The sequence below is a fragment of the Puma concolor genome, chromosome A1 (genome assembly GCF_028749965.1).
Source record: "Puma concolor isolate L17-30 chromosome A1, mPumCon1.1.hap2, whole genome shotgun sequence".
In the NCBI taxonomy this organism is placed as follows: domain Eukaryota; kingdom Metazoa; phylum Chordata; class Mammalia; order Carnivora; family Felidae; genus Puma; species Puma concolor.
The window spans coordinates 128,045,534-128,070,877 of NC_141667.1; the positions used below are offsets into that span (position 1 = coordinate 128,045,534).

Sequence of the window (25,344 nt, forward strand, 5' to 3'; positions counted from 1 at the left end):
AAAGCCCTTTCCCATTCCTCGCCCTCAGTTTCCTTCCATTTCGTTTAGAAAGGGATGTTTCCTTAAAACCTCTCAGTTCTTAAAATGCAGAAATGTTGGACACTGTATTTCTCCTATAATGCCTCCAAGAATCTATGAAAGGATGAGAACTTTCTCCTCAATCCTGGAGAAGGTTTATCTGTAAACAGAGGGGCAGGTAACATGTCTTGGGGCGATCTGAGAATTTCCTGTCTCTAAATCGGCCCTCGGGGCGCCTGGGTGGCGCAGTCGGTTAAGCGTCCGACTTCAGCCAGGTCACGATCTCACGGTCTGTGAGTTCGAGCCCCGCGTCGGGCTCTGGCTGATGGCTCAGAGCCTGGAGCCTGTTTCCGATTCTGTGTCTCCCTCTCTCTCTGCCCTTCCCCCGTTCATGCTCTGTCTCTCTCTGTCCCAAAAATAAATAAAAAACGTTGAAAAAAAAATTTAAAAAAAAAAAAAAATAAATAAATCGGCCCTCGAAGACACGTTTCCGTTTTGCCGCTGGCTATCAAGGTTCTCAGCTCTAAAGAGCTCACATGTACATTTATACCCTGGTTCCCTCCGTGCCCCGCTGTGGTCACAAATGCCAAGGGAAATGGAAAATGAGCCTGACCTTCTCACTCTCCCGCAGGAATGATTTGGTCCGAATGCAAGGAAATCTGGGAGGAGGGGCCGCGGGAGTACGTGCTGCACCTGTGGAACCTGCTAGACTTCGGGATGCTGTCCATCTTCGTGGCCTCCTTCACCGCCAGGTTCATGGCCTTCCTGAAGGCCAGCGAGGCCCAGCTGTACGTGGACCAGCACGTGCAGGACGACTCGCTGCACAACGTCTCACTTCCGCCGGAAGTGGCGTACTTCACCTACGGTGAGCCAGAGGGCGCTCTAGCGAGTCCTGCCTTGTGTTCCCGGGGCGTGGCCCAGGGCCCTGAGCTCCGCTCCACCTGCGGATCTGCTCCAACATAGCCCAGCTCCCTGCAGCACAAGCAGCTCGGTAGAATGTGCAATTAGTGACTATAAGAAATAAATTTTTGTGTGTTTAGAAGGATAGATTTGTTTTGGAAAGGCTCTTAGAACGTTTTCTGGGAGTTTTTTTTTCCTTTATTTTTTTTTTTAGAGCGTGAGCAAGGGCACGTGCGAGCAGCGGAGAGGCAGACAGAAAGAGATTCTCAAGAAAGCTCCATGCCCAGCACCGAGCCCCTCTCGGGACTCGATCTCACAACCGGGAGACCGTGACCTGAGCTGAAATCAGGGGTCAGTCGCTTAACCGACTGAGCCCTACCCAGGCTCCCCGCTTTTTTTTTCTTTTTTTTTTTTTTTTAAGAAAGATTTCATTTCTGATGTGGCTCCAGGAGCAGTAAGAGGAAATGTATAGATGAAAAAATTTTCGTTCTGTATTTGATCCCTGTATTTTGTGCAGAGATAGGCCCTCAATTGCCCAATCCGAACGTTCTTTTCTCATGGCAAAATTAGTTTTTTTGGAGATGACTTAATTCTTTCAAACCACAAGGCCATATGGTGGGAGGTAGTAGACTGAAATTTTAGGAATAGTAAGAGTTACAGCATCCATTTATTGAGGACGTGCTAGGTGCCAGGAACTGTACAGACATTTTAAACCATAAACTCTAATCCTTGCAAAAGGCCTCAAAAAAAGGGTGGGGGGGGGAGGGTCTCTTCTGCCCCTATTTTCAGATGACGAAATGGGCTTCCATGGCAGGGCTTACAGTGTTCTCAGAAATACAGGAATACCTTGGATAGCAAGGGATCCTGGCCCAACATGAACTGAAAACCATTCAGAATGGCATGGTGCTTATGTTTCCAGGCTTTGGAGTTACACTTAGATTCAAATTCTACTTCTACAGCTTACTCTGAGATTCTGTTTATCTAACTTTTCTGAGCCTTTATTTTCCCAAATGTAAAACCAGGAGAAAACCTATGTCAGAAAGTTTGTCTTAAATAAGATAGTGCATAAGAAGAATTTTGCATTGTGCTCTAACAATATTAAAGGTTCACTAAATGGTAATAGTTATTATCAATACTGCCTATAAGGTCATTTGCCTGCTCTAACACTGTGCTTTCTGTACTAAAAGAGAAAGAGAAGTGGGGAGAAGAAACAGATTTGTGTTATTGTTACCAGTAAACTAGTTGAATAGGCATTCATTAATGGCAGCCACTACATTATGAAAGGTTTGAATGTCAAAAGTCCCTGTTACATGAAGTCACACGGCTCCTGTGACCTCTGAATCTTCACAGTCAGGTAAAGCAATGAGCTGCAGAGGGCTGGCCATTTAATACAGCTGTTGAGTTGCTACCCATATTCCATATGGATTGTGTTACGCAGATTGTTACATGTAAATGTGGTAAGGAAACACCTACTGAGAAATGGCGAGTCTGGTAGTATTATCAGCCATTCGCTTTTCATTTGTTGGTTTAGCAAAATTAGACTTGTTAAAAGCAAAATGGGCTTGTACGTTTTCTCCTCTGTGCTATTCAGGGTTCATCAAAGAAAGATAAGAGAATCTTGATACTAAATTGGACAATTTTCTTTTTTATTATTATTTTTGAGGGAGAGAGTGTGAGCAGAGGAGAGGGGCGGGGGGGGGGGGGAGAGAGAGAGAGAGAGGGAGAATCTTAAGCAGGCTCCATGCTCAGCATGGAGCCCTACAAGGGACTCTATCTCACAACTGTGAGATCAGGAACTGAGGTGAAATCAAGAGTCAGACACTTGACCCACTGAGCCCCATAAATTGGATGATTTTCTTTTCTTTGAGAGAGAGAGAGCAAGCAAGCATATGCACGAATGGGGGAGGGGCAGAGAGAGAGAGGGAGAGAGAGAATCCCAATCAATCTCCGCATCATTAGTGCAGAGCCCTATGCGGGGGCTCAGACCCACAAACTATGAGATCATGATCTGAGCCAAAATCAAGAGTCAGAGGCTTAACCAACTGAGCCACCCAGGTGCCCCAAACTGGATAATTTTTTTAATTCCCTGATTCAGGCTGCAATATTGTCCACTCGTACCTTCTGTTTCTTTTAAGGATTGTGTTCAGGTCTCACCCAACTGCAAAGTACTGCACGTTGTTGCCCTTGCTTCGAGGTTCACCCTGAGTCTTGGAAATCTCTTGGCTGGGTCATAGTGTTCGCTTGTGCTCCAGTTGCTGGGCAAGAGAGCCCCCTTGTGGCCATCCGGGCAGTGGTACCTACCAACCTCTACAGCTCTGAATAGACAGATTCCAGTTTTTCAGGTTGTGATAGGACAATCTTTCTCAAGGAAAGAGTTCCAAAAAGAAGAAAATCCCTTTGTCTGAATTGTCACACTGCTGTCTGCTTTACAACGATCACAACTCTTACAAGCCAATGTAAATAGAAAACTTTTTCACTAGAAATCCTGACCTGATCACCAGGGTCCGATGACAGCTAAATCTATCTTACTGCATTATAGAAGCAGCTTTTATTATTACAGTTAAGGTTTAATACGGTAAATTATAGAAGGGAAAAAAAGAAATCCCTTTTTGGTGTTTCTTGTAGAAGTCAAGTCATTTCATGTTACCCAAATGTGTTATTTATCCTTAGAGAGTGACAGATACATTTGAGAAACATAATTTGTTCTCCTTACTTGTCTTTCCTGGACTTCTGAGTTATGACCTTGATGAGAACATAGAGTCTATAATTGTGTTGTATCTCCAAATGTAATTTAGAATGCACTCCATGGAACTTTGTAGCAAACAGAGGCCTGGCTTCCCTTACTAAATGTTTCTTACTGCTCTTTATTATTATAATTGTTTAACACAGTCTAGCTTTGAAAATAAAGAAAAAGTTTCCTCTTCTTCCATTTCCCTTAGGGTGCCAAGAATTGCTATGTAATCTCCTTGCTATCTGCATTTACCTGGCTCTGAAAAAGACCCCATACCCCAAATCCAATCTTTAAAATGGCAATAATAATATCTACTCTACAGGACTGTCACTAAAATCACAGCTAATGTACAGAGTAAGGGCTAATTTAGGTTTCTCATTGTTTCCCAATTGATGTTTCACTTAGCACTTCTCAACAGGGAGACTCTTGGCTTTTTTAGCAGAACAATTTTCGTGCTACGGGTCTGTCTGGAGCGATGCGGGATATTAGCATCCCTGTAATCCTCCTGCCCCAGCTTCGTGAAAACAGCCGACACCCACATACAGTTCCCCAGGATGAAGGCGCCGCCCTCACCCGAGAAACACTGTATGTGCCAACACGTAGCAGGGAGCTTTTCAGTGACAGACACTGTTCCTTGCGCCATTAGAACTGCAATAGGAACCTTCACAGCTCTGTTCTGCTGCAGGAAGACACTCGGGGCTGCTGAGACTCACATCAGAGACCACAAACAGAAACCTGACCGCCCAGGACAGGTCCCAGGACTCTGGCCACCTGGAAAAGCACTCTCATAGCAAACCTGGATGACTGGTCACCACTTTGGAGACCCTAGCTCAAACACAGAGCAACTCTTCCAGACACACACTGCCTGAGGAACAAAACCCCAGAACGTTTTCTCAGGCAGGATCCTTCAGATTGCCGGCCCTCATGGGTGCTCATCTGTTTCGATTTGTGGCTAGTGCAAACTTGTGGTATTTCCTTCAGTCATTTAACAAACACTTATCAACACCCATCGGGTGCCAGGCCCTAGGCTGACTACGCACTTTACATCCATGATTTCATTTTACCCCCCACTACAGCTCTCTGAGGTTGACGAAATTACACCCAGTTTACAAATGGAGAAAATCCGGCTCCAAAACGTTAACTGACTTGCTTGCCATCACACAGCATCTGTATAGAAAGGCCACTGTCAACCTCAGGTCTGTCTGACTGTAAGCCCGTGCCCCGCCCCACCACCTCCTCGTGACGCTTCCCCAGTGACTGGAGCAGCCCCTGCTTGTGGAGCTCACACAATGGTAGGGAGGACAGAATAGGAAGCAGCACGGTAAGTTCCATGACGGAGGGTGCACAGATAACAAGGGAACCAAGGGGAACCGGGAGCCCATCTCAGTTTGTGGGAGTCACACAAGGCTTCCTGAAAGAGATGTCACTTGAGCAGAGTCTTTTTTTTTTTTTTTAATTTTTTTTTTTCAACGTTTTTATTTATTTTTGGGACAGAGAGAGACAGAGCATGAATGGGGGAGGGGCAGAGAGAGAGGGAGACACAGAATCGGAAACAGGCTCCAGGCTCCGAGCCACCAGCCCAGAGCCTGACGCAGGGCTCGAACTCACGGACCGCGAGATCGTGACCTGGCTGAAGTCGGACGCTTAACCGACTGCGCCACCCAGGCGCCCCTTGAGCAGAGTCTTAAAGGATGACCTGGAATGAGGTGGTCTTAAAGTGAGGGAAGAGCGCTCCAGCCAGATGGACTAGCACATTCCAAGAGGGAAGGTGTGGTACCTTCAGTGCATAGGAATCAACTTCAAGGGCAGGAATGGCAATGATGAGGTTAGAGGCCTCTAAAAATGCCTACCTGGTTTCTCCGCCAGAAACAAGTCACTACAGCAGATCCTGCCCCCCCCCCCCACCCCACGAGTAACCCGGATTATTTTCTTTCAGCCAGGGACAAGTGGTGGCCTTCAGACCCTCAGATCATATCGGAAGGGCTGTATGCCATCGCTGTCGTGCTGAGCTTCTCCAGGATTGCATACATCCTGCCAGCCAATGAAAGTTTTGGACCCCTGCAGATCTCGCTGGGGAGAACTGTGAAAGATATCTTCAAGTTCATGGTCATTTTCATCATGGTATTTGTGGCCTTCATGATTGGAATGTTCAATCTGTACTCCTACTACCGAGGTGCAAAGTACAACCCAGCGTTTACAACGTACGTGAGTAACCCAGGGCTCTCCTCGGAGGGTCTCCCTGCCCCCTCCCCCCAGGAATCTTTAGGAGTCTCTTCCAGGTGGCCCCTGGCACATGTTTCCTTGGTGTTTCTACAAATTAACAGCAACTTTATCCAAGGGCAGCTTAGAGTTCAGGTTCTGGAGTTGAAAGAATCCAGTTTTTACTCTGTATTAGACCTTCATTTTTGCCACTTACGTTCCTCAACTTCTCTCACCTTTAGTTTTCTCTTCTTTAAAATGAGGATAAAAATAATACCTGCTTAATAGGGCTAGTCTGAAGATTCATTGCAAGGATACAGCTTATTCTCAATACATGAAAGCAAGGACTATTACTACCGTTCTTGCATTTGCCTGTGTTGCCTAAAAAACAGAGCCCAGGGCCAACGTAGCATGCCAGCGCTTTACTGGAGAAAGGCAGTCGCAAGCCAAACAAAATAAGACTGAAGGAAAGAAGAAAGTGGGGGGTGGGAAGGAGAGCTGATACAGGGTGCTGACCTAGCCACCATCTATCACAACATACAGCATGGTCATGACATACTCTCTGGGAAGATCATATGGAAATACCGCATCTCAGAATAGCCCATCAGGATGAGAAATAGCCAGTTGATCAGCCACAGCCTTTCCATCTGCTATCTTCCATTAGTCACATTCGAAAACAAAAAGATTCACTCCAGAGAACACCAACTCACCTAGCACCTTGAAGACAGCCCTGCGGGAGCCATATCCACAAAGCATGAGAGATAGGTCTGCGTGTCGGTACGCTCAGCCGCCCTCTGCACCTGGCCGGGTGAACCAGTGACAGTGCAGGGACACTGAACAAGTCCGGCGACATCATGTGCATCAGCAGCAGCTGGGAAGGCCCAGGCAGGGAGGCAAGAGGCATGGGTACAAGCAGAGGCAAGGTGCTGTCAGGTCGACTGATGTTAGGGTCCAGTAGCGGCTGCTGCCCGCAGAGCAAGATAGTGCCGTGGCCTCCTGCGTGGAGGTGGTGTTGGAGCTCACTGAGCCTGGGTCCACGCAGACCCAGGGCTCTTCCCCTCTGCGGGCGATGCCAGGCAGTCTCCTGGAGGGCCATCAGTAGCATGAGCAGTGGTCTAGTGGAAGACTCAAGGAGACCTGAGTTTACAGCATGACAAGGGCATTTACTAGCTGATGGCTATGTGCCAGGTCACTCGATTTATCCATGCCTCTGTGTCCTCACCTGGAAAATGGAAATGACGCTCTGCCTTATTCATAAATCCCTTTAGGAATACTTGAAGTGGTTGTGCAAAGGGCCCACAGCACACAAGTATTACTGGTCTAGGTCTTCTCCTTGGCCCACCCAGGCTCAGAACTCCCCCCTGCTTCTTCAAGCTCCCACCCAGAATCTTGAAGGAAGGATAGTCAGATCTCCAGGCAGAAGCACAGCAGCTGGGACCTGCAGGGCCAGCACTTCCTGACATGGGTCCCCAGGAATCCTAAGTGGCCCAGAATTTGTTTCCCGGCCAGTAAAAATGGCTGAGCCCAGCCACTGAGGTTCCCTGAGCAGTTCCCAGCTTGCAGCCCTTCTCCTGGAGAAATCACCTATCAGGGGAAGACACTTAGCGCCGAGAACCCAAACCAAGAACAACGAGCAACACTGTACCCCTGAGCTCAGAATCATGGACTCGGCTGCCTGGCCCACAGGACCTACCTAGAAGGGCGGGACCCTGGTGCTGCTGAGCCACAGAAGCAGTTACTCTCTGGCACAGAGTAGTTCTGTTTACAAAGAGCAGGTGCCTAGCCCAGGGCTGAGAAACGCACCGGAGAGATGCCCGGCTCTGCCCTCAGCCCACAGCAGCCCAAGGCTCAGACAGACCAGGTTTCAGACTGAGCTCTCCTCTTCCCAGAGGGGAAGCGGGCCACGTGGCCTTGGGCAAGTGCTTAAATCCCCTGGGCCTCAGTGTCCCCAGGTCTGAAGTAAGAAGACCAAGATGACCAACCTCACAGGATTGGTATCAACAGTATCAAATGCAGGGCATGGTGTACAAGGAAGCTCCAGTGAATGGCAGTGGGAAATAAGGAAGTGGGGGAGGGTTCACTGCAAGAGCAGACACCTGGGTACTGATTTGGCTCCACAGGACCCTTTCTGAGCAGCAGCCTCGTTTACAAACTGTTGTGCAGATGAGGCCAAGTATATTATTGAATCAGCCGGACTACTTTACATGACTCCAATACTCAGTGATTAGCTGTTGCAGGAACGAAATAAGCTTGAATCACCAAAGGCAAGTTCGCTCTAGATCCGCTAGATGTACCCACTCAGCATGGGATGTGGGGGTTATTGAACAACAGTCACGATGTCCACCAATGAACAAAGGCTCTTAACTCTCTTTGGTCAGGCCTCGGGGTCCCTCCTGTGTTTCCAGTCTAGCACAATGCCTCGTGCACACGGTATGGCTCACTAAATTCTTTGTGAACAAGAATGACAGAGTGAACAGGGGAAACAAAGCCAGGTTCTAGGCAGTAGAGTTATCCAAAGACTGGGGATCTGACCATGTGAACTTCTGTTCCTTTTCTCAGAAAGGACCCTGGGTATTCTGTGCAAGCCCTCTCCCTGCTCCTCACAAGGAGCCTGTACTACTGGCCCACAATTGCTCAGAAGGTCAGTGCCAGGACACAGGAGAAAATGAAAAAGGTCAGACCTAAGAGCAGGGCTCACCTGGCCACAATTCCCAGCTAGACGCACCACCGCTAATCTCTAGAAGGAATCAGTGGGAATCAGGAAAGTCATGGGAAAAGATGAAAGCAGAAGAAAGGGGCAATGCGGTCAGCTTGTTCCATGTCCTGGGAAGTGAATGGAGACCTTCCAGACACGAGAGATCCAACCGAAGAGGACCCAGGCCCTCCAGGATGGGGAAGGGTAGAAATATGGCAGAGGCAAGCACAGTGGAGAAAGGACAGGGAATTTATGGCCTTGGCAGTTCCTAAAATGGGATGTGCAGCTGTCAGGGCATGTGATTGAACAGGAAACAGTCAATAGAGCGGTGAAGTAGAGAAGAAAGAATGGATTTTTGTAAATGTCATCTTTCACCCTTTGACTGCTCTCTAGGGTGGTTCCCCTAAGAGATCTTTGATAAGCAAAAAGCCACGTTAGGATGAATGACATGTGCACTTTCAGGGACTCAGAACTGTGTACCAACTATGCTGGTGGTAAAGTTGAATGACCCCCTCTCAGATGAATGTGTGCTCGTCCCCAGACCACCCTGCCTAGCTCCAGATCTTCCCTCTAGACCTCCCACAGGCTGGGGGCTTCTCTCCTGTAGAATTTGGAGCTTGTAGTAAGATGGGTCCCCTCATCTGCTTCTAAAGAGTCAGAAGACTCAATCCTCCAGAAAGGAAATCTGGGCTGGAACATACCAGGCATCACCCCTCCCTTCGCTGGTCCCCCAGCCCCACACCTGCCATGTTCAAGGACAGCTGGGGTTCCTAAAGGCTGTTCAGAGCCCACTTTGGAAGTCGGCTGTGAGGCACCAAGAGACAGCTGCCCCATCAGAGCCCTGCTCACTGCTCACCCTAGGGGTGCAGTCCCAGTTTAGATCACAATAGCCAGTTCCCTCATCTCACCAAGTTACAGGCTGTCCCAAATGACAGGCTGGGAACAAAACGAAAGAGAACAAAGGTTTCAGAGCCAATTGCAGACCCTCAGGCCTCAGCCCAGACCTGAACACCCCCCAAGTGTTCCAGTTCTTCCCTCCCCACCCCAAATTCCCGTTCCATCCATCCAGCAGACCTCGGTGAGGGGGTTAGAAGAAAATAGACAGACTGAACTATTTCTGCTCAGGTATTAATAAATGCACAGTAGGAACCGTCTTAAGTGAGATCAGTGGTTCTCAAACCACATAACCCTCTAGGGAAATGGCTGAACTGAGGACTTCCGAGGTCCCACCCCCTAGAGACTCTAATCGCAAAAGTTCCAGGGCAGGGCCCAGAAGTCTGGATTCACAAGCCAGTGGGGGGCTCTGTGAAGGTGGTCTGAGGGCTACAGGGTGACAAACGCTGATGCTATCCAACCTTATTACTCAGATGGGGACAAAGAGGCCGCTCTCAGCGGTGTGTATTTCAAAAGCAAAGGGCTTGTTCACCTCAGTAAATGTCTCATTGGTAGACTCTCAGGCTCTGCAAGTGGGATTTGTTTTTGTAAGTACGAGTCAGAATAGGTAGCCAAGTCCCGTCAGCTCCGGAGTCCGATCGATCCTATGAACGCTTCGCAACGTGTCAGCCTCCGTCCACTTCAGAACCCAGGGCACTCTCAAAGGGCTGGGTTATTTTTCTCAGTCGCTTCTGTGTCGGGGCGCCGGCTGAAGGGGGGCAGGGAGGTGAGGGCATGGGTCATTGGCTGGTGAGCTGGGCCTGTCTGGGCATGACAGATAGTGCACCTGCTGGCAGCTCATTATCTCTAAGCTGCTCCTATGAGAAACTGTGAATGACCGAAGGGGAGGAAGAGACAGCGCTCAGACAAGTTTTATGCTCTCAGAGTACAAAATCAAAGTATTCCAAGACAGGGGTCAGGAAGTAGAGACAAAGTTGAAAAAGTCGCCAGAGAGTGCTCTTCTTTAAGCAAGTCTTTAAGAAAAGTTGCTGATTCTGTTAGGAATTTTGTTCTTATTACGAACACATCTTTAACTTTATCGTGGAAGTCAGCAGACAAAGAGGATCTGCCTTTTGAGGGGGTTGTTTTGAGATTTTCAGCTTACAGACTGTATGGAAACCATGGGGTTCCAGCACTCTGGTTACAGTGTTAGAGAGACCAAAAGCCCTGGGCTGGCTGATGAAACACAGCTAGGCAAGAATGCCTACAAAAAGGGTTGGCTTGGGTCACTTAGATGTCTTAGTTGGTTAAGTGTCCAACTTCAGCTCAGGTCATGATCGTCTGGTTTGTGAGTTCGAGCCCCATGTCAGGCTGTCTGCTGTCAGCACAGAGCCCACTTCTTTGTATCCTCTGTCTCTCCTCCCCCCTTTCTGCCCCTCCCCCATGCTCTCTCTCTCTTTCTCTCAAAAACAAATATTTTTTTTAAAAAGGTAGGTTTCCTTCTACTCTGATTGTGACCATAGCAGGACAGGGACACAGAGAAGAACAGGAGCAACGGGGGGCAAAGAGGTGGAAGTGAAATTATTAGCCAAAAATAATACCTCTCCTAAGGTTATTCTGTCTCCCCAGGACTCATTTTCATGGAAGGAGTTTCAGCAGTGTAAGCAAAATCAGAAGCTTCTGTTTTCCATGACGGTTATGGAAAATTTCCACATACTATAAAGGGAGAGATTCATATGGCCGCCAGGGGCAGGAGGTGCTGATTCAGCTCCCCCAGCCCCATGGCGCCACAGAATAACCAGGTCCTCCTTCCTGGAGGGGCACTGGGGCTGGGGCAGAAGCTCCTGAAGACTCTGCCCCACATAGCCCACCGCACCCCAGAACTGCTGTGTCACCCTGTTGCTGAACAATTCGCGACACACACATGATCTACACTCTCACTTAATCCTCCCAAGACTGGACTGACACAGACACTACTACCCAAAAACTAAGGTTCAGAGAGACATTAGGCTTTCCCAAGACTCCAGAGCCAAGAAAAGGACCTGAACTCAGATCTGCCTGACTCCTATCCTTGACCTGAAATTCCCAAGAGTGGGATCCCCACCCCCACACCACAGCTCCAAAGTCAAGGGTGAGTCTCTGTAAAAGTTGGGTGTCTTTCCTGTGGCACTAAACTCTACAGAAGATCCTACTGGATTCAGATGTACCTATTGTTGAGAACCTGAGAGCTCTACATACCTTATTTCTAAATATCTCTTGATTTCAGCTCAGGTCATGATCTCACAGTGTGAGATCAAGCCCTGCATTGGGCTCTGCACGGGTGGCACATAGTCTGCTTGGGATCCTCTCTCTCTCCATCTCTCTCTCTCTCTGCCCCTCCCCTGCTCACACTGTCTAGACAAACATTAAAAAAAAAGACTAGGGGCGCCTGGGTGGCTCAGTCGGTTAAGCGTCCGACTTCAGCCAGGTCACGATCTCGCGGTCCATGAGTTCGAGCCCCGCATCGGGCTCTGGGCTGATGGCTCAGGGCCTGGAGCCTGTTTCCAATTCTGTGTCTCCCTCTCTCTCTGCCCCTCCCCCATTCATGCTCTGTCTCTCTCTGTCCCAAAAATAAATAAAAAACGTTGAAAAAAAAAATTAAAAAAAAAAAAAAAAAGACTATCCTCCTGTCCCTGAGGAACTCATAAACAAGTGGGGAATTCAAAAAAAAAAAAAAAATAGCATCATTATTTCACCACATCAAAGGGTACTTGGGCAGCACGGTGAGGAGGAAGCGCTGAACTGTGCCCAGCAGGGTCAGGGAAATGTTTATGGAGAGGGTGGCCTTGAAGGATCTTGGAGGATGACTAGGAAGTCATTCAAAGTAAAGGAGCAGAGAATTTTTGGAGAACTTCCAATAAGCAGGAGTTTGGGGAAATGAGAGATTACATAAAATAATCCAGGAGCATCCAGGTCGTGAAGGACTTTACGAGTCCGGAAAGGCTGGGGCACCTGTTTGAAGGGTGCTTTGGAAGGGGTGAGACGGGAACACCAAGATCGAGATTTTATCATGAGTGAAAACACCCACAGCCCCTCCCCTCAAGGAACTTGCAGACTGGCTGGGAAGATAGGTCACAGGAATGAGGGCATGTTTACAAAATGAGATATCCTGAGAGAAAGGACCTTAAAAGAAGGGCAGCTCCCAGGAGAGCTGAACTAGGTCCATTAGGTGGCTGCAGCAGGGAGCCATGGGAGGGAGGACAGGACCCTGACCTGGGCAGTGCCCGGGGGATGGAGAAAGGAGATGGAAAGGGACCCTGGGGAGGCAGGAGTGGAGATGTGATGACTGACTGAACATGGGGATTCTGAGGGAAGGAGGATGTTCTTTGGGTTTTGACAGTTGGAAGGCCCTAGAAGGACCTGGGGGAGGCCATCTGGAGGAGCATAGGATGGAGAGAAAGGCAAGAGCCCTGGTGGCTCAGGGGAGAGATGGGGGCTTCCACCATCCCCAGGAACCATAGCCAGCAGAGCCGAAAGCAAACACTCAGATCCAGGCAGACGCCTAGAAGTCAGTGTCCTAAGGGATTGGAGGAAGTGTAGGGCCTTGAGAAGGAAGGCCCCATGCTCACAGCGCCAGGGGCCAAGCAGAGACTTGCCGAAGGAGCAAAGTAGGCTCCTCAGCTAAAAATGCCATATTGTTCTTTGTAAACAGAAGAGAAGAGCCTGAGATTTCCCTGGCCCGAGGAAGAGAAAAGAAAGGGAGACAGATGAGCCATACAAGCCCCGAGATGTCTAAAAAGCAGTGATGAGCCCCGGGGGGGGAGGGCCTCCTGACAGCAAAGGGTCATAGGGCCAGGAAGGATCTGGCTACAGAGGAGGTCCTGCTGGGGCAGCAGAGGCTGGATGCTATTGCCCACTAGTAAGACTCTCTATAACCAAGCGCTAGGTGAGAGAAACCAGGGAAAGCCCACATTGTGGCATCACCGGACTGTGGCCTGCTGCCATGCACACTCTTCTGCCCAGCCCGATGAATGTGTCTGTAGGTGGGAACCAGGAACGGAACCGGCCAGCTGGGCTTTAGAGGGGACACATTCTCCCAGGATTCCGGGTCAGTGGTGAAATCTGGGCATCTCTCATACAGAAGTGTTATGTCATAGTTTACTATATTCTGAAAGCTATAATCTCGCCTTTCGTCTTTGAAATTCAAGCTAGGCGTAAGGGTTTGGGGGAATAAGGGGGCTTATTATGGCCTCTGTCATGGGGGAAAAGTAGTAGGAAGGTTCTGAAACTTGGCAAAGCAGGCAGCAGGGGTCACTGAATGGGGTCCGGGTCAGGCTCAGAGAGGCCGGGCATCTGGAAATGATCGTTATGTTTCAAAAAAATAGTTTGAGTCTAATATAAGTTCTCATCTTTGCATAATTCTCCAGGAAGTGATAAAAACATAGATCTTTTCCCGGACCAGTTCAGAAGCATGAGTGCACCCATTAAGGCAGCACTGTACTCTCATATGATGTTCATTTAGCCCGCTCTTCCTGCTTATTCGTGACATGACATTTTAAAAGCCTGGTTGGTACCTTTAAGCTTCTAGAACAGGCTGGGAGCCCACAAGTTCATGAGCGAAAGAAAAGCTTGAGGATAGAAAGAAGATGTGCTCTTTTCGATGGCAGCTTCATAGCATATTTCCAGGCCCTGCTCCACATCTCCCATCTTGTTCTCAAACTGACCATCGCCACGTTACTGCGGAGAGAGCCCTACCTTTCTATTCACTAACACTCGATCCTAGGGTGGCAATAAGAATGATCAAATTGCCCTTCCCCAAAGCGACAGAGTGACAGGAAATGGCTGTCCATGGTTGGCTCTAGAGATATTATCAGAAGCGCTATTCCTTGGGTGGGTCTGAAGCCGGCCAGCTAAGACCAAGTCACCTCGTGCCTCGGTTTCCCAGCATTCAATCATTTATTGACAAGTGTTTACTGAGTCCCTCCTATGAGCCGGGGCGGGGGGTGGGGGGGAGCGCATGTCTGGGCACCCATGACAGAGCAGTGTGCAAATCAGTAGGCCCTGCCCTCATGGAGGTCACATTCCTCCATGGACGGGAAAAGAAGGACAAGAGGCAAAAAAAAAAGAAAAAAAATTTAAAAACTAAAACAGAGATAAAGAAGATCATTATAGAGTAAATGCGGAAGGCTAGGAAAGAAATAAAAACACTGAACGCAAGAGTAAGCTAGGGAGGCCTCCTTCAACAAGGGCATCAGGCCCTATCTGAGCCCCTGACAATCAAGTTTGCAGCGTGATGCCTGAGGAGAATGAGGGGCGGCCACTGGCCACTCATAGAGAAGGGGGAAGGGCCTTCCAGGCTGAGGGAACTCTCTGGCTGCAGTCAGGGAACCCGCAGGGAGTCAGACTATGAGGGGCCTTGAGGCATCCTCAGTGACTGAATGGATCCTTTGAGGGAAAACCACTAAAGGGGAGGGGAAGGTTCCCACTGCTATTTTCAAAGGATTATGCGGACAGTTGATTGTAGGCTGTGCGAGACTCTCAGCCTGATGCTGGAGCCTAATGCAGTAAAGAAAGAAAAAACACGTAATAACAAGATCAGTAACATTCATCGCATATTTGTTACCTGCCAGGCAGTATTTTAATGCGCTTCACAAAGCATTTGAATTAATTCATCTAATCCTCACAACAGCCCTATGAAGGAGAAACTGTAGAGTTTTCCCATTTTACAGCTAGAAAAACAGAGGCCTGGAAAGGCTGTTATTTGGCCAGAAGCTCACATTCAAAGTCAGGTTTGCCAGACTCAGAAACTGCTTCTGACTACCTCTCCATACCCTACCTGTCCTGACAGTGGGGTCAGTGCTCCACATTCTGTACTAGGGTCTGGAGTTCCAAGAGTGAAGAAGACACAGCTCTGCCCTCCAGGAGCAACCAGGCCCCCAGTATGAGTAAGTCCCGGCTGCACAGGGTTTGTGGACCCCCGTTCCCTGGCACTGATTCTGGGGCCAGCCTCGTCTATTTCTGGACACTCTAAATCAAACTTCTCATTTAGGACCCGGGATAAACCAAGAGGTAATTCAGGGACACAACCTTGCAGAACATGAGGGGCAAGGTTCAGACTTCCTTGGGTGTCTGCCTCTCTCCGCTCACCTTTGAGCCTGGCCCGGCAGCCCTGGGTCCCCACAACCGGGCATTAGAGAAACCCAGTGCTCGTGCAGGGTCTCTGTATACTCCAAGCTCTGTCATCCATCCTCCCAGCCGGGATGGCAGGCAAGCATCATCTCTACCTCAGCAGATCTCTAGCACAGGACCCGCTATTGTCTTCCCAACTTGAGAAGCAGCCTTTCGGGAGCTAGTCTCCTGCTTAATTTTAGCCTGCTATGTGCAGCTTTGGGTAGATAACCGAACTGAACTGTTTGGGGGAATGGGGGGGGGGGGGTGCTGGGCAGAGTTCCACCGCCCGTGGGGAGGGCATCATGACATTCTGAAGAAGCGGCAATTTTCCTAACAATCTCCCCAAACCCTCGCCTTGTTGATCAGTTTGTTCTCTGAAACCCATACACAACCGCCTCTTCAGGCAACATGTTATTAAAGCCCCATTATCCAGGCGAGACAGACCTGGGAGAGAACTGATTACCATGCCCCGGCCTTCTGCCTGACAAATCAGTCCCAGCCTTCCCCCGACACACACCCCCGCACAGTGGGAGCAGGGGTGAATCACAGCCTATTCAACATCACTCACAGGCGCTTTTCCTCTGTTCCTTCATTAGGAGCACTTCTTATGCTAGGCTGGCCTATTGACTCAACTTTTCAGTCCCTTCCAATACAAGCCAAGAGTCAAATGCCACAAGACAGCCTGGGCTGGAGAAGCCAGAAAGAGGATTTGCATGAAATCAAGGGTTTGTGATGATCTTTGCAGGTAGGAAGGAAGATGGGCTTTTTCAATGAGGTCAATAATCACCTGAATTATTAGCTACATTCAGCCCTGTGTGGCAGCACCGGAGGGGTTGGTGTGATGCCGGGTAAGGCCAGGCCAGCAGAGCACACGTGCCTTCTACAGCCTTGCAGCAAGCATTCTGTCACCTAGCTGGGGTTGCTTTAGACTGGGACCTCCACAAGGACAGAAGCAAGGTCTGGGGTACACTGCCTGGCACACAGAGTTCAGTGGATATCTGGCAAATAAACGAACAAAAATAACAGCTACCATCTTTTGGACTTGCTTTATGTACGTTGCATAAGGACGTTCGGTCAATCTTCATGGCAACTGAGTAATAGAGCACCTCTATGCCCTTTCACAGATGAGCAAAGCGAGAACCAGAGAGGTTTTGTAACATGCCCGGACTCACACAGCCAGTACCTGGTGGAGCTGGGATTTGAACCCAGCCACGCACCTCTGCTCTTACTTACTACCCCTCCAGCTATGTCTGTGAAGCTTCTTGTGATGGACACAGTTGAGGGAATCTGTGACAAACTCGGTAGACAGGCAGAGTGGTTTGGAAGAGGATGCGGAACCGATGACCACTACCTCTGGGAGTAAGGAACCTCACATTTAGCCTTGAGACCAGCTGGTTGACACTAGGGGCTTTGTGTGAGACAAGTGGCTTCACGGCGATTATCAGCCAAGCCAGTTCCAAGACCCTATCTTCCTGAAAGACAGCCCCCAACCTCCACAGTGACTGGCCTTCTGCCCCATGCCCTAGGTCCCCTAGCTCCTGAAAATTGTGGCTAATAATTAATACATAACTCAGAGAGCATCATAACCTCATGAAACACTGAGGCCAGCTTCCGTGCCCACGCTCTTGACACTTGTAATATACTACTGGCTTCTTTCCAAGGCCAGCCTTCTGAGAATATATTATGGTAGGTTTCCAAGGTCAAAGTAACACAGCCTTTTCCCACTCGGGGCAATGAGGACACGTTTCATTTATTTCCTGCCACATATTAAACCAGAAGATGCCGCTAGCATAGCATTTCAAGTTAACTGTGAAGCTCTACTTACCATAAAAAGCATCAAGTTTTCATAGAAGTTTCTTTCCCCCCCTTTTGCTTCCTGCTAGGATGTCTGCCATTTTCCTGTTGATTTATAAGATCTCTTTATATAAGAAAGACATCCAGTGTCTGTCACCGTATCACAGATAAAATTTCTTTTCTCACTTAGTCTTTTGCATTTCATTGTTCGTTATTATGCCTTTGTTGTATACATGTAAAGTTTTACGGGGTCAAATCTCCCCATCTTTCCCTATCTTCTGAAATGTCTCCCAGCCCAAGATTATATAAATAACAGTATTTTATTCTTTTTTTTTATTTTGTCATTTTGTAACATTGACCTCTTCGATTGCATTCAGAATTTACTTATATGGCTTGAGCTATGGGTAAAATATTGTACTGACTACCGTTTAGCTAATTGCACATAATTCAGCCCCTAAGGTCCCTCCTGAGAAACAACAAGAAAATTAATCTATTCAGTTAATCCAGTTCATGTCAAGAAGGGTAAGTACACAAGAAAGACCCAACAGATACCAAGGATGAATCTAGCCATTTTGGATTATTCATGCTGATGGACCCAGCTTTTCCTAAAAGGAGGTCTTTGCTATGACAACCCATTTTTCCCCATAATAGGGGGACACAGGGCTAGGGACACTCCCTAAAGAGTTTATGAGAGATTGTTAAAAACGTATACTTTGGCTAAGACCCCTTCCTGCCCAGTCAGGTGCATATGTTAATGCGCTGGAGGGGGTCACTTTCATGCTGGGGTCATAGCCAAATTCCAATGCAGAGACGAATCTTTCAAATATAGAAATGAAACAGGTATGAAGATTGTCTGGAAGCCAGATAACCAAAAGGATCAGCAGTCCAAGGGGGCAGGAGTAGAATCTGATGGAGGAGGAGCTGAGCCACGAATTGGATTTAGGGATCTGTAAATATTCTTTTACTAGAACACATACCGCTTAGCGGGCTAGCTCTGCCTCCTTCAGATTATTCTGTTACATAGAATGCCTAAGCGAAGGCATCAAGGATAAATCAGAGCTTAGTGGCAAAATTCATAGGAAGAAGCAAATGAGAAAAAAAAAATACATGCTGAATCTAGGCCAGTTTCCCTAATCAAAATTCAGGAGACTTTCCCTGAATGTTCTATAATTGCCTGCTTCATTTGTGTCAGCCAAAGGTTTGCGGGGTTTTCCGAGGTAAGCAATGGAAGATGAATTTCTGTAAAGCATCTCCCAGTTGCATATGTTATCCGTTTCTTAGGACGTTCATGGTAAGTGCACAAATCTTGGACCAATGCCTGCCTGCCCAGTCCCTTGCTGAGATAGTGTGCCCTCCGGTTTTCTGCTGATCCGATTAGGAAGGGAACAACTGTCAGATCACATTCTGCCGTCTCCTTCCAGTTTGGGATTTGGGGCTCATCCACGGGTTCTCTGCCACTGTTTCCTTCCACTAGGGTGATAGCCAAAAGCTTACCTCTTAATCGAAGGCAATACCTGCATGGAATCATGCCCACACACTGAGTGCCATCTTTTCCACACAAAATGGATGCTTTATCTCACAGGAAGAATAACATCTTTCTCGTAATAGCATCAGGAGCTGGGGCTCTAAAAGAATGGCCTGATACCCAGTCATTACTTCCAAACCCCTCACTAAATTCCTTCCTATTAAAAGTAAAATGAATCAAATATTCCAACCTCACAGTTTTCAAAGAAACCAGAAACAAGTGATGACAACAAAAACCCACTTCAATTTTCAGTTTTCAGACTCGGGGATGCATAGGGAATGAGTCAAACAGCTGGCTAGACGCACACATACACGTACGCCCACACGTACTCACACACAGGAGAGCTGAAAATTCATGCGAGTCAGAGCTGGATTTTTAGCCCAAGGGACAAACACTAGTATTTTTGTACATCTTGTCAAATAAATACCAGTCCTTAAGAAACGCTGATATTTTTTTGAGATCTAGCTAATCCTGGCCACTGTGGGTGAATGTTGAAAACCTGAAATGTTAAAGAGAAAAAAGAAAGTGCTTTCTCATCATGTACCTCAAAACTAGATGCACACCAGAAGAACTGCCTATAACCCTTCGGATGTTACCAGATGCACGGGTGTGTTCTAAACCACCCAACCCAAACCCAGCTTTCTCATTGGATTCTACGTTGTAAACCTCACGCGGGGACCTAGCCACGAAGTATAGACCGTGAAACATGCTTGGATCTGACTGTAAACGCTAGGGTATTCTCCTAAGTTCATAGTCTCTAAAGAGTCAAAGATCAGTGTCCTAAAAGCCAGATCTTCCCCGCAATGCCCTCCAAACACATGGAATGTCAACCCTGAGTGAGCTGTAGGGTGAGGCTTAGACAGTTGCCTGGTAAACATGAATAATACGGACACACCAAACTCCCTATTCTCGTAACTCAACTCCAGTTGAGAGGATGTGAGCTATGTGGCTGGCCTCACTATCCAGAGCCAGGGGGTGGGAAAGCGTGGTAGTTAGAAGTACATGCTTTTGGAGACCTCAGATGTGCGTGGGCCTGCACCCCACCTTCCGGTAGGGCGCCACTGAGAAAGGGTAAGGCTCTGAGTGCCCGTGCTTCCATATGTAAATGGAGGTAGTAAGATGATCACGAGGCTTAAGTGAGCTGCTCTGTGACCAGGGCCAGGAACCGATGATGCTGCCTCTAACAGTGGACACCATCCTTTCCCCCCCACATTCACGTGGGGCTGGGAGGTCTGAGAAGAGACACTCAAGAGGAGATTTTAGGAAGAATGTGCTTTCTGAGGCTGATAGCGTATAAGAACAAACATGTGCCCTGGTGTTGAATTTTAAATGTTTAATTTTTTAATTTTTAAAAATTAATTTTAAATATTTAAATGTTTAATTAGGGGCCCCTGGGTGACTCAGTCGGTAAGGCATCCGACTTCAGCTCAGGTCATGATCTCACGGTTTGTGAGTTCCAGCCCCGCGTCGGGCTCTGTGCTGACGGCTCAGAGCCTGGAGCCTGCTTCGGATTCTGTGTCTCCCCTTCTCTCTGCCCCTCCCCTGCTCATGCTCTGTCTGTCTCTGTCTCTCAATAATAAATAAATGTTAAAAAAATTTTTTTAAATAACTTTAAAAAAATGTTTAATTACTTGCAAGATTAAAACAATACCATAGCCCAGAGTCCCAATAGATGGACTGAATGGAAAAGAAAGAGACTGCCCTTTATAATATTTTTGTCAAAGTCTTCTTAGAAATCTGAACCTGCTATTATTTCAGAAGACCTGTCTCCACCAGCCAGCCCAGCCCCACTCCGGGATAACCACCAAAGTCTGGGTGATGGGAACTTTTGTGCAAAGAGTGTTAGCAGATGCAGAACTGCCTGAAGAGACTGTCTTTCATTACAGGGTTGAAGAAAGTTTTAAAACCTTATTTTGGTCCATCTTTGGCTTGTCTGAAGTCATCTCGGTGGTGCTGAAATACGACCACAAATTCATAGAGAACATCGGCTACGTTCTTTATGGCGTTTATAACGTCACCATGGTGGTCGTGCTGCTCAATATGCTAATAGCCATGATCAACAACTCGTATCAGGAAATTGAGGTAAGACCAGCTAAGTGAAACTGTTCTCTACCCTTTGGTTTAATTTGCGTGGCTGTTTGCCGCAGTGAGGGTAATGATATTAGAAGCCCGTGAGTTATTACGTGTGAAGCCGGAACAGCAAATGACCAGCATTCTTCCCACGGGGCTCCAAGGAGCTCTTTCGATCAACCCGCCACGTGGCAGGGTGGCCACCACACATAAAGTGGCCCAACGAGGGTGGGAAGAATCAGGGTCTTTTATGCTTCCCTCTTTCACATGTCCCCTCAGGACAGCATGCAGGAGGCCCATGGCAAACTGGAATGACTGTATCTTTTAGCCAACACTCCCTCTGCCTCTCACGTATTATTTATTAAATGCCTACTGTATGAAATGCCTGTGCTTAGGCACTGGTAACACACAGACAACTAAGACAGTCCCTGCCCTCTAAGAACTCTGTCCTTTGAGAAAACCAGATACATCAGTCAACAAAGTGCAGTGTCCTGGGCCCTGCACACCCAGAGAAGTCTTACCAGGTGCACGAGATCGGCAGCAGAGAAGCATCCAGAGATGATGCGTGAAGGCCATTCGAGGACTAATACAATTTTTCCAGATAGCTAAGGGAGTGCAGAGAATGTATCAGAGGAGGCGGCTTATCAAAATCTAAAAGGCACATACCATAAGCTAGTGATTGCAGCCTTTTGGGGAAGAGCAAGAAGTTAAAAACAAACAAATGAGCATTAACAGGAATCTAGTGAAGTGGCTTATGATGCATCTGAACATCAAGATGCTGTGTGGCTTGTAGAAAGAACGAAAATGCTCTCCCTGTACAGACGGATGGGGAAAGACCTGCAAATTATAGCACTAAGTAAAAAAAAAAATCAAGTTGCAGGACAATGTTTGTGGTGCGCTTTCGCTGTGCGAGAAAGGAAGAAAAGGGCGTCCGTGCTCATTTGTAATTGGGTAAGCATTTGAAAAAGAAGCCTGTAAAAGTACCCAGACCAAGCATAGCGGGGGATGCCTGCTGAGAGGCGGTAGCTGGGGGGCAGAAATCTTATTATTGTTTTACTTACTATAACGTAAAATAAATAAGCTAAAAATTAATGAAACACACTAACCTCTTTTGAATTGACTCAACAATTCCAGTTCGAGGAATAGATCCACGCAGAAATACGATTTTAATAGATGTTCACTGCAGGGAAAACGTGGAGCTAGCCCATCAACATCAGAGCATTTCAATAACCTCTGATACAGTATAGACTTCAGAACACTGTATATACAAGGAGAAAAACTTGTTTGTGCTGACAAGACAAAATCTCTGTGATATTGTTAAGTGGGGAAAAAGCGCAAGTTGTAGAAAAATACAGGTAGGAAAATCTTATCTACATAACAATACGAATGCATATAAAGAAAGAGAGGGCATCTCTGCCCCTCCTCTGCTCACGCTCTGTCTCTCTCTCAAAAATAAACATTAAAAAAAAAAAAAGAAAGAGAGAAAGAAAGAGCAGAGAAAGGTAGAGAAAAAGTAGCACATTCTTGACCCAGGGCGTCCTCTGGGGAAAGGAAGAAAAGGAGAGAGATTGGAAGGGGACCGTCACATCTGCCTGGTATATACCTGTGTACTCAAGCCTTGTATAAGACAAGTATTAGTGTATTTCTCACACAGAAAACAATTAAAGACCTCCATGCATTCGTTTGCTAGGCTGCCATAACAAAATACCACAGACTGAGGGGCTGAAACACAGAAACGATTTCTTCACAGTTCTAGAGGTTCAAAGTCCAAGAGCAAGATGTTGGCAGAGTTGGTTTTTTTCCAAGGCCTCTCTCCTCAGCTTGCGGAGGGCTGCCTGCTCCTGGTGTTCTCAAAGGGCCGTTCCTGTCTGTGTAAGCATCCCTGGTAACTCTACCACTCCTTAGGAAGACACCAGTCATGTTAGATCAGAACCCGCCCTAGCAACGTCATTGAACCTTACTCACCTCTGTAAAAGCCCTGTCTCCAAATCGAGGCACATTCTAAGGCACTGGGGTTAGGGCTTTAACATATGAATTTTAGCGGATACATTTGGCTCATAACACGCCCCCCCCCCCCCCACACACACACACAGTCCAAAACAGAGTATTCTGAACAGCAGGAACATGTGCCAAGGAGGGAAGGGTGAAACAATGTGGCATTTTGGGCCTACAGGAGGGCAGGCTGTGCAAGAAGAAGGAAGAGGTAAGAGGAAGAGGTGAGCCAGCATGAAGCCTAGTCTCTTCCCCACTCCCCCCGCTGCCACCCACAGGAAAATGCAGCACTGTATCCCTGGACAAAAATCTTTTTTTTAATGGTGTACATATTTGGTCCCTTACGTGGATGAGCTGTTGCTAACCAGCCCCCACCCCCACCCTTCTGGGCCTCAGTTTCCCCATATGTAAGAGAAACCACACGGCACCTAGAGAACGTGCAGACCTCTGTACCACTCACCCTGGGCATTGTACTCCATCCTAACAAGCACGCCATGCTTTGGTCCAAACGAATGTGGCACGTAAATCACTGTGGCTCAGTGTGGAGAGACGCCCACTAGTTGGGGGCGGGGTGGGCAGAGCCATGATGTCACGTGGGCTTGTCACGTCCAGTTACCCCAGCACCGCTTTGCGTCACGGTTCACTGCAGCCCACACCTCCCCTGGCCTGCCGGTGGTGCGTGGACAAGGACCCTGAGACACAGAACGAGGCCACTAGACGCTGCCCAGTGTTCATGGTCACGCTGAACTTTGATGAGGTATAAATTTGTGAATCCTTCCACAAGAACGCTTATTTACTCGGTCAACAGATCTCGAACACCTACTCTCCAAATCCGCGGGCCCGCCTGCCTCTACACCTGCCATGCCCCCACCTGCCCTCCCGTGGCTGAGAGAGAGGCCTTCTCCATCCGAGCTGCCCTGCCTGCGTGCCCTGGCTCCCTGCCCTCTCTCTTGCCTCCTCAGGGGCCACCACTGCACTCACCCCTGCTCCGCGCATACCTTCGCCCTTCCTGTCAGCATTTAAATGAGACTCTGGATCTTAAAAAAAAAAAAAAAAAGTAACAAAAAAAAAATCCTCCCTCCATCCTGCTTTCCAGCTCTTTCTCTCCTGCTCTTTCCTGGCAGCTTTCTCAGAAAAGCTGTTTGCACTCCTCTTGCCTTCTCTACTCATTAACTCCCACTCTTCTCCACCCCCACCCAATGCACATCCGACTTGGTAGAGAACTACTCACCCCCTGGAGCCCAGCTCCACTACCAGCCATCAGGCAGCCTCCCCGACCCCGGGGCCGGTTCTGGAGCCCTACACGCAGCATCCCTTGCATTTGAGCCCTTAGCACAACTCCAGGGGAAAGACCAGGGGATGAGTAGTTCAACATAATCATGTCATGGGCCAGAGCACGTAATCCACGACGGCACGGAAGGACTGTCAACCCCAGTGCATACCTAGTCTGGCCACATAGCAGGTACTCGACACGTGTCTGCTGAACGACTCAAGGCTGAACACTAGGCACTGTGTTAAGCTATGGGAATAAAAATAATACTTCCTGAGGGCGTGCTAATATCGGACACTAAGCGGTCCTCATGTGTGACCTCAAGTAACTCTCACAATGAGCTATGAGGTAAGCATTTTTATCCCCATTTTACAGATGAGGAAACAGAGGCCCAGAGCAGCCATGCCACCATGGCTGCAGAGCTAGGGAGGAACAGAGGCAGGACTGGAACCCAGGCAGGCTCCAGACCCTTTGTTGTCGCCGTGATACCAACCTTCCTCTCAAGTCAGGTGTCCCTGTCACATATCTCTGTTGTATAGCAGAGGCCGGGAGCAAGCCCTGACCTCACGAAACTTCCAGTCTAAAAGACTCCAATATGATGTGTCCCATAGACCAGGCCAGCTGCTGATGGGTTCTCAGCCAAAGCAAACAAAATGGCCAAGCCTGCAGGTGACAGCCTTACAGCACGTGGTACCTCCTGGCAGCCTCATGTGGGCCCCTGGTAGGCTCACCGTCCTGAGAAGTATAGCGAGCATCTGTGCGGAGAGGAACCCACCCCTCACGGAGCACATACTCGATGCCAATCTCAGGGCTACGTGAGGGAGGCGGCATTATCTCCCTCTACTGACGGAGCTCTTGCTGAGGTCCTGCAGCTAGCATGGGCTTGTGGGCCCAGGTCCATGTGACTCCAAATTCCATGCCTCTTTCCTACTCTCGGACTGCCCCACTAGGACAGAGGCCCAAAGAGCCTGCCTATAAAATACAATAAAAATAAATAAATAAATGAAAACACCTGCTACCTCTTGGAGGGCCCACTCAGCATTCCGGGATTGACACCAAGTCAGAATGGATCTGGGGGTCAAAACTACCTCCACCGCCAGACAGCACAGCCGGACTGCCTCCTGCTA

At 48.2% G+C, this 25,344-nt stretch overlaps 1 protein-coding gene across 1 annotated transcript in view; it reads left to right on the forward strand.

Moving 5' to 3' along the window:
* Window positions 1–25,344, forward strand: part of TRPC7 (transient receptor potential cation channel subfamily C member 7) — a 142,768-nt gene that overhangs the window by 105,710 nt on the left and 11,714 nt on the right. Inside the window, exons 6-8 of the mRNA XM_086719352.1 lie at window positions 650–883; window positions 5,586–5,850; window positions 20,772–20,967. Of these exons, the coding sequence (XP_086575478.1) occupies window positions 650–883; window positions 5,586–5,850; window positions 20,772–20,967 (695 nt within the window). The remainder of the gene's footprint in view (window positions 1–649; window positions 884–5,585; window positions 5,851–20,771; window positions 20,968–25,344) is intronic.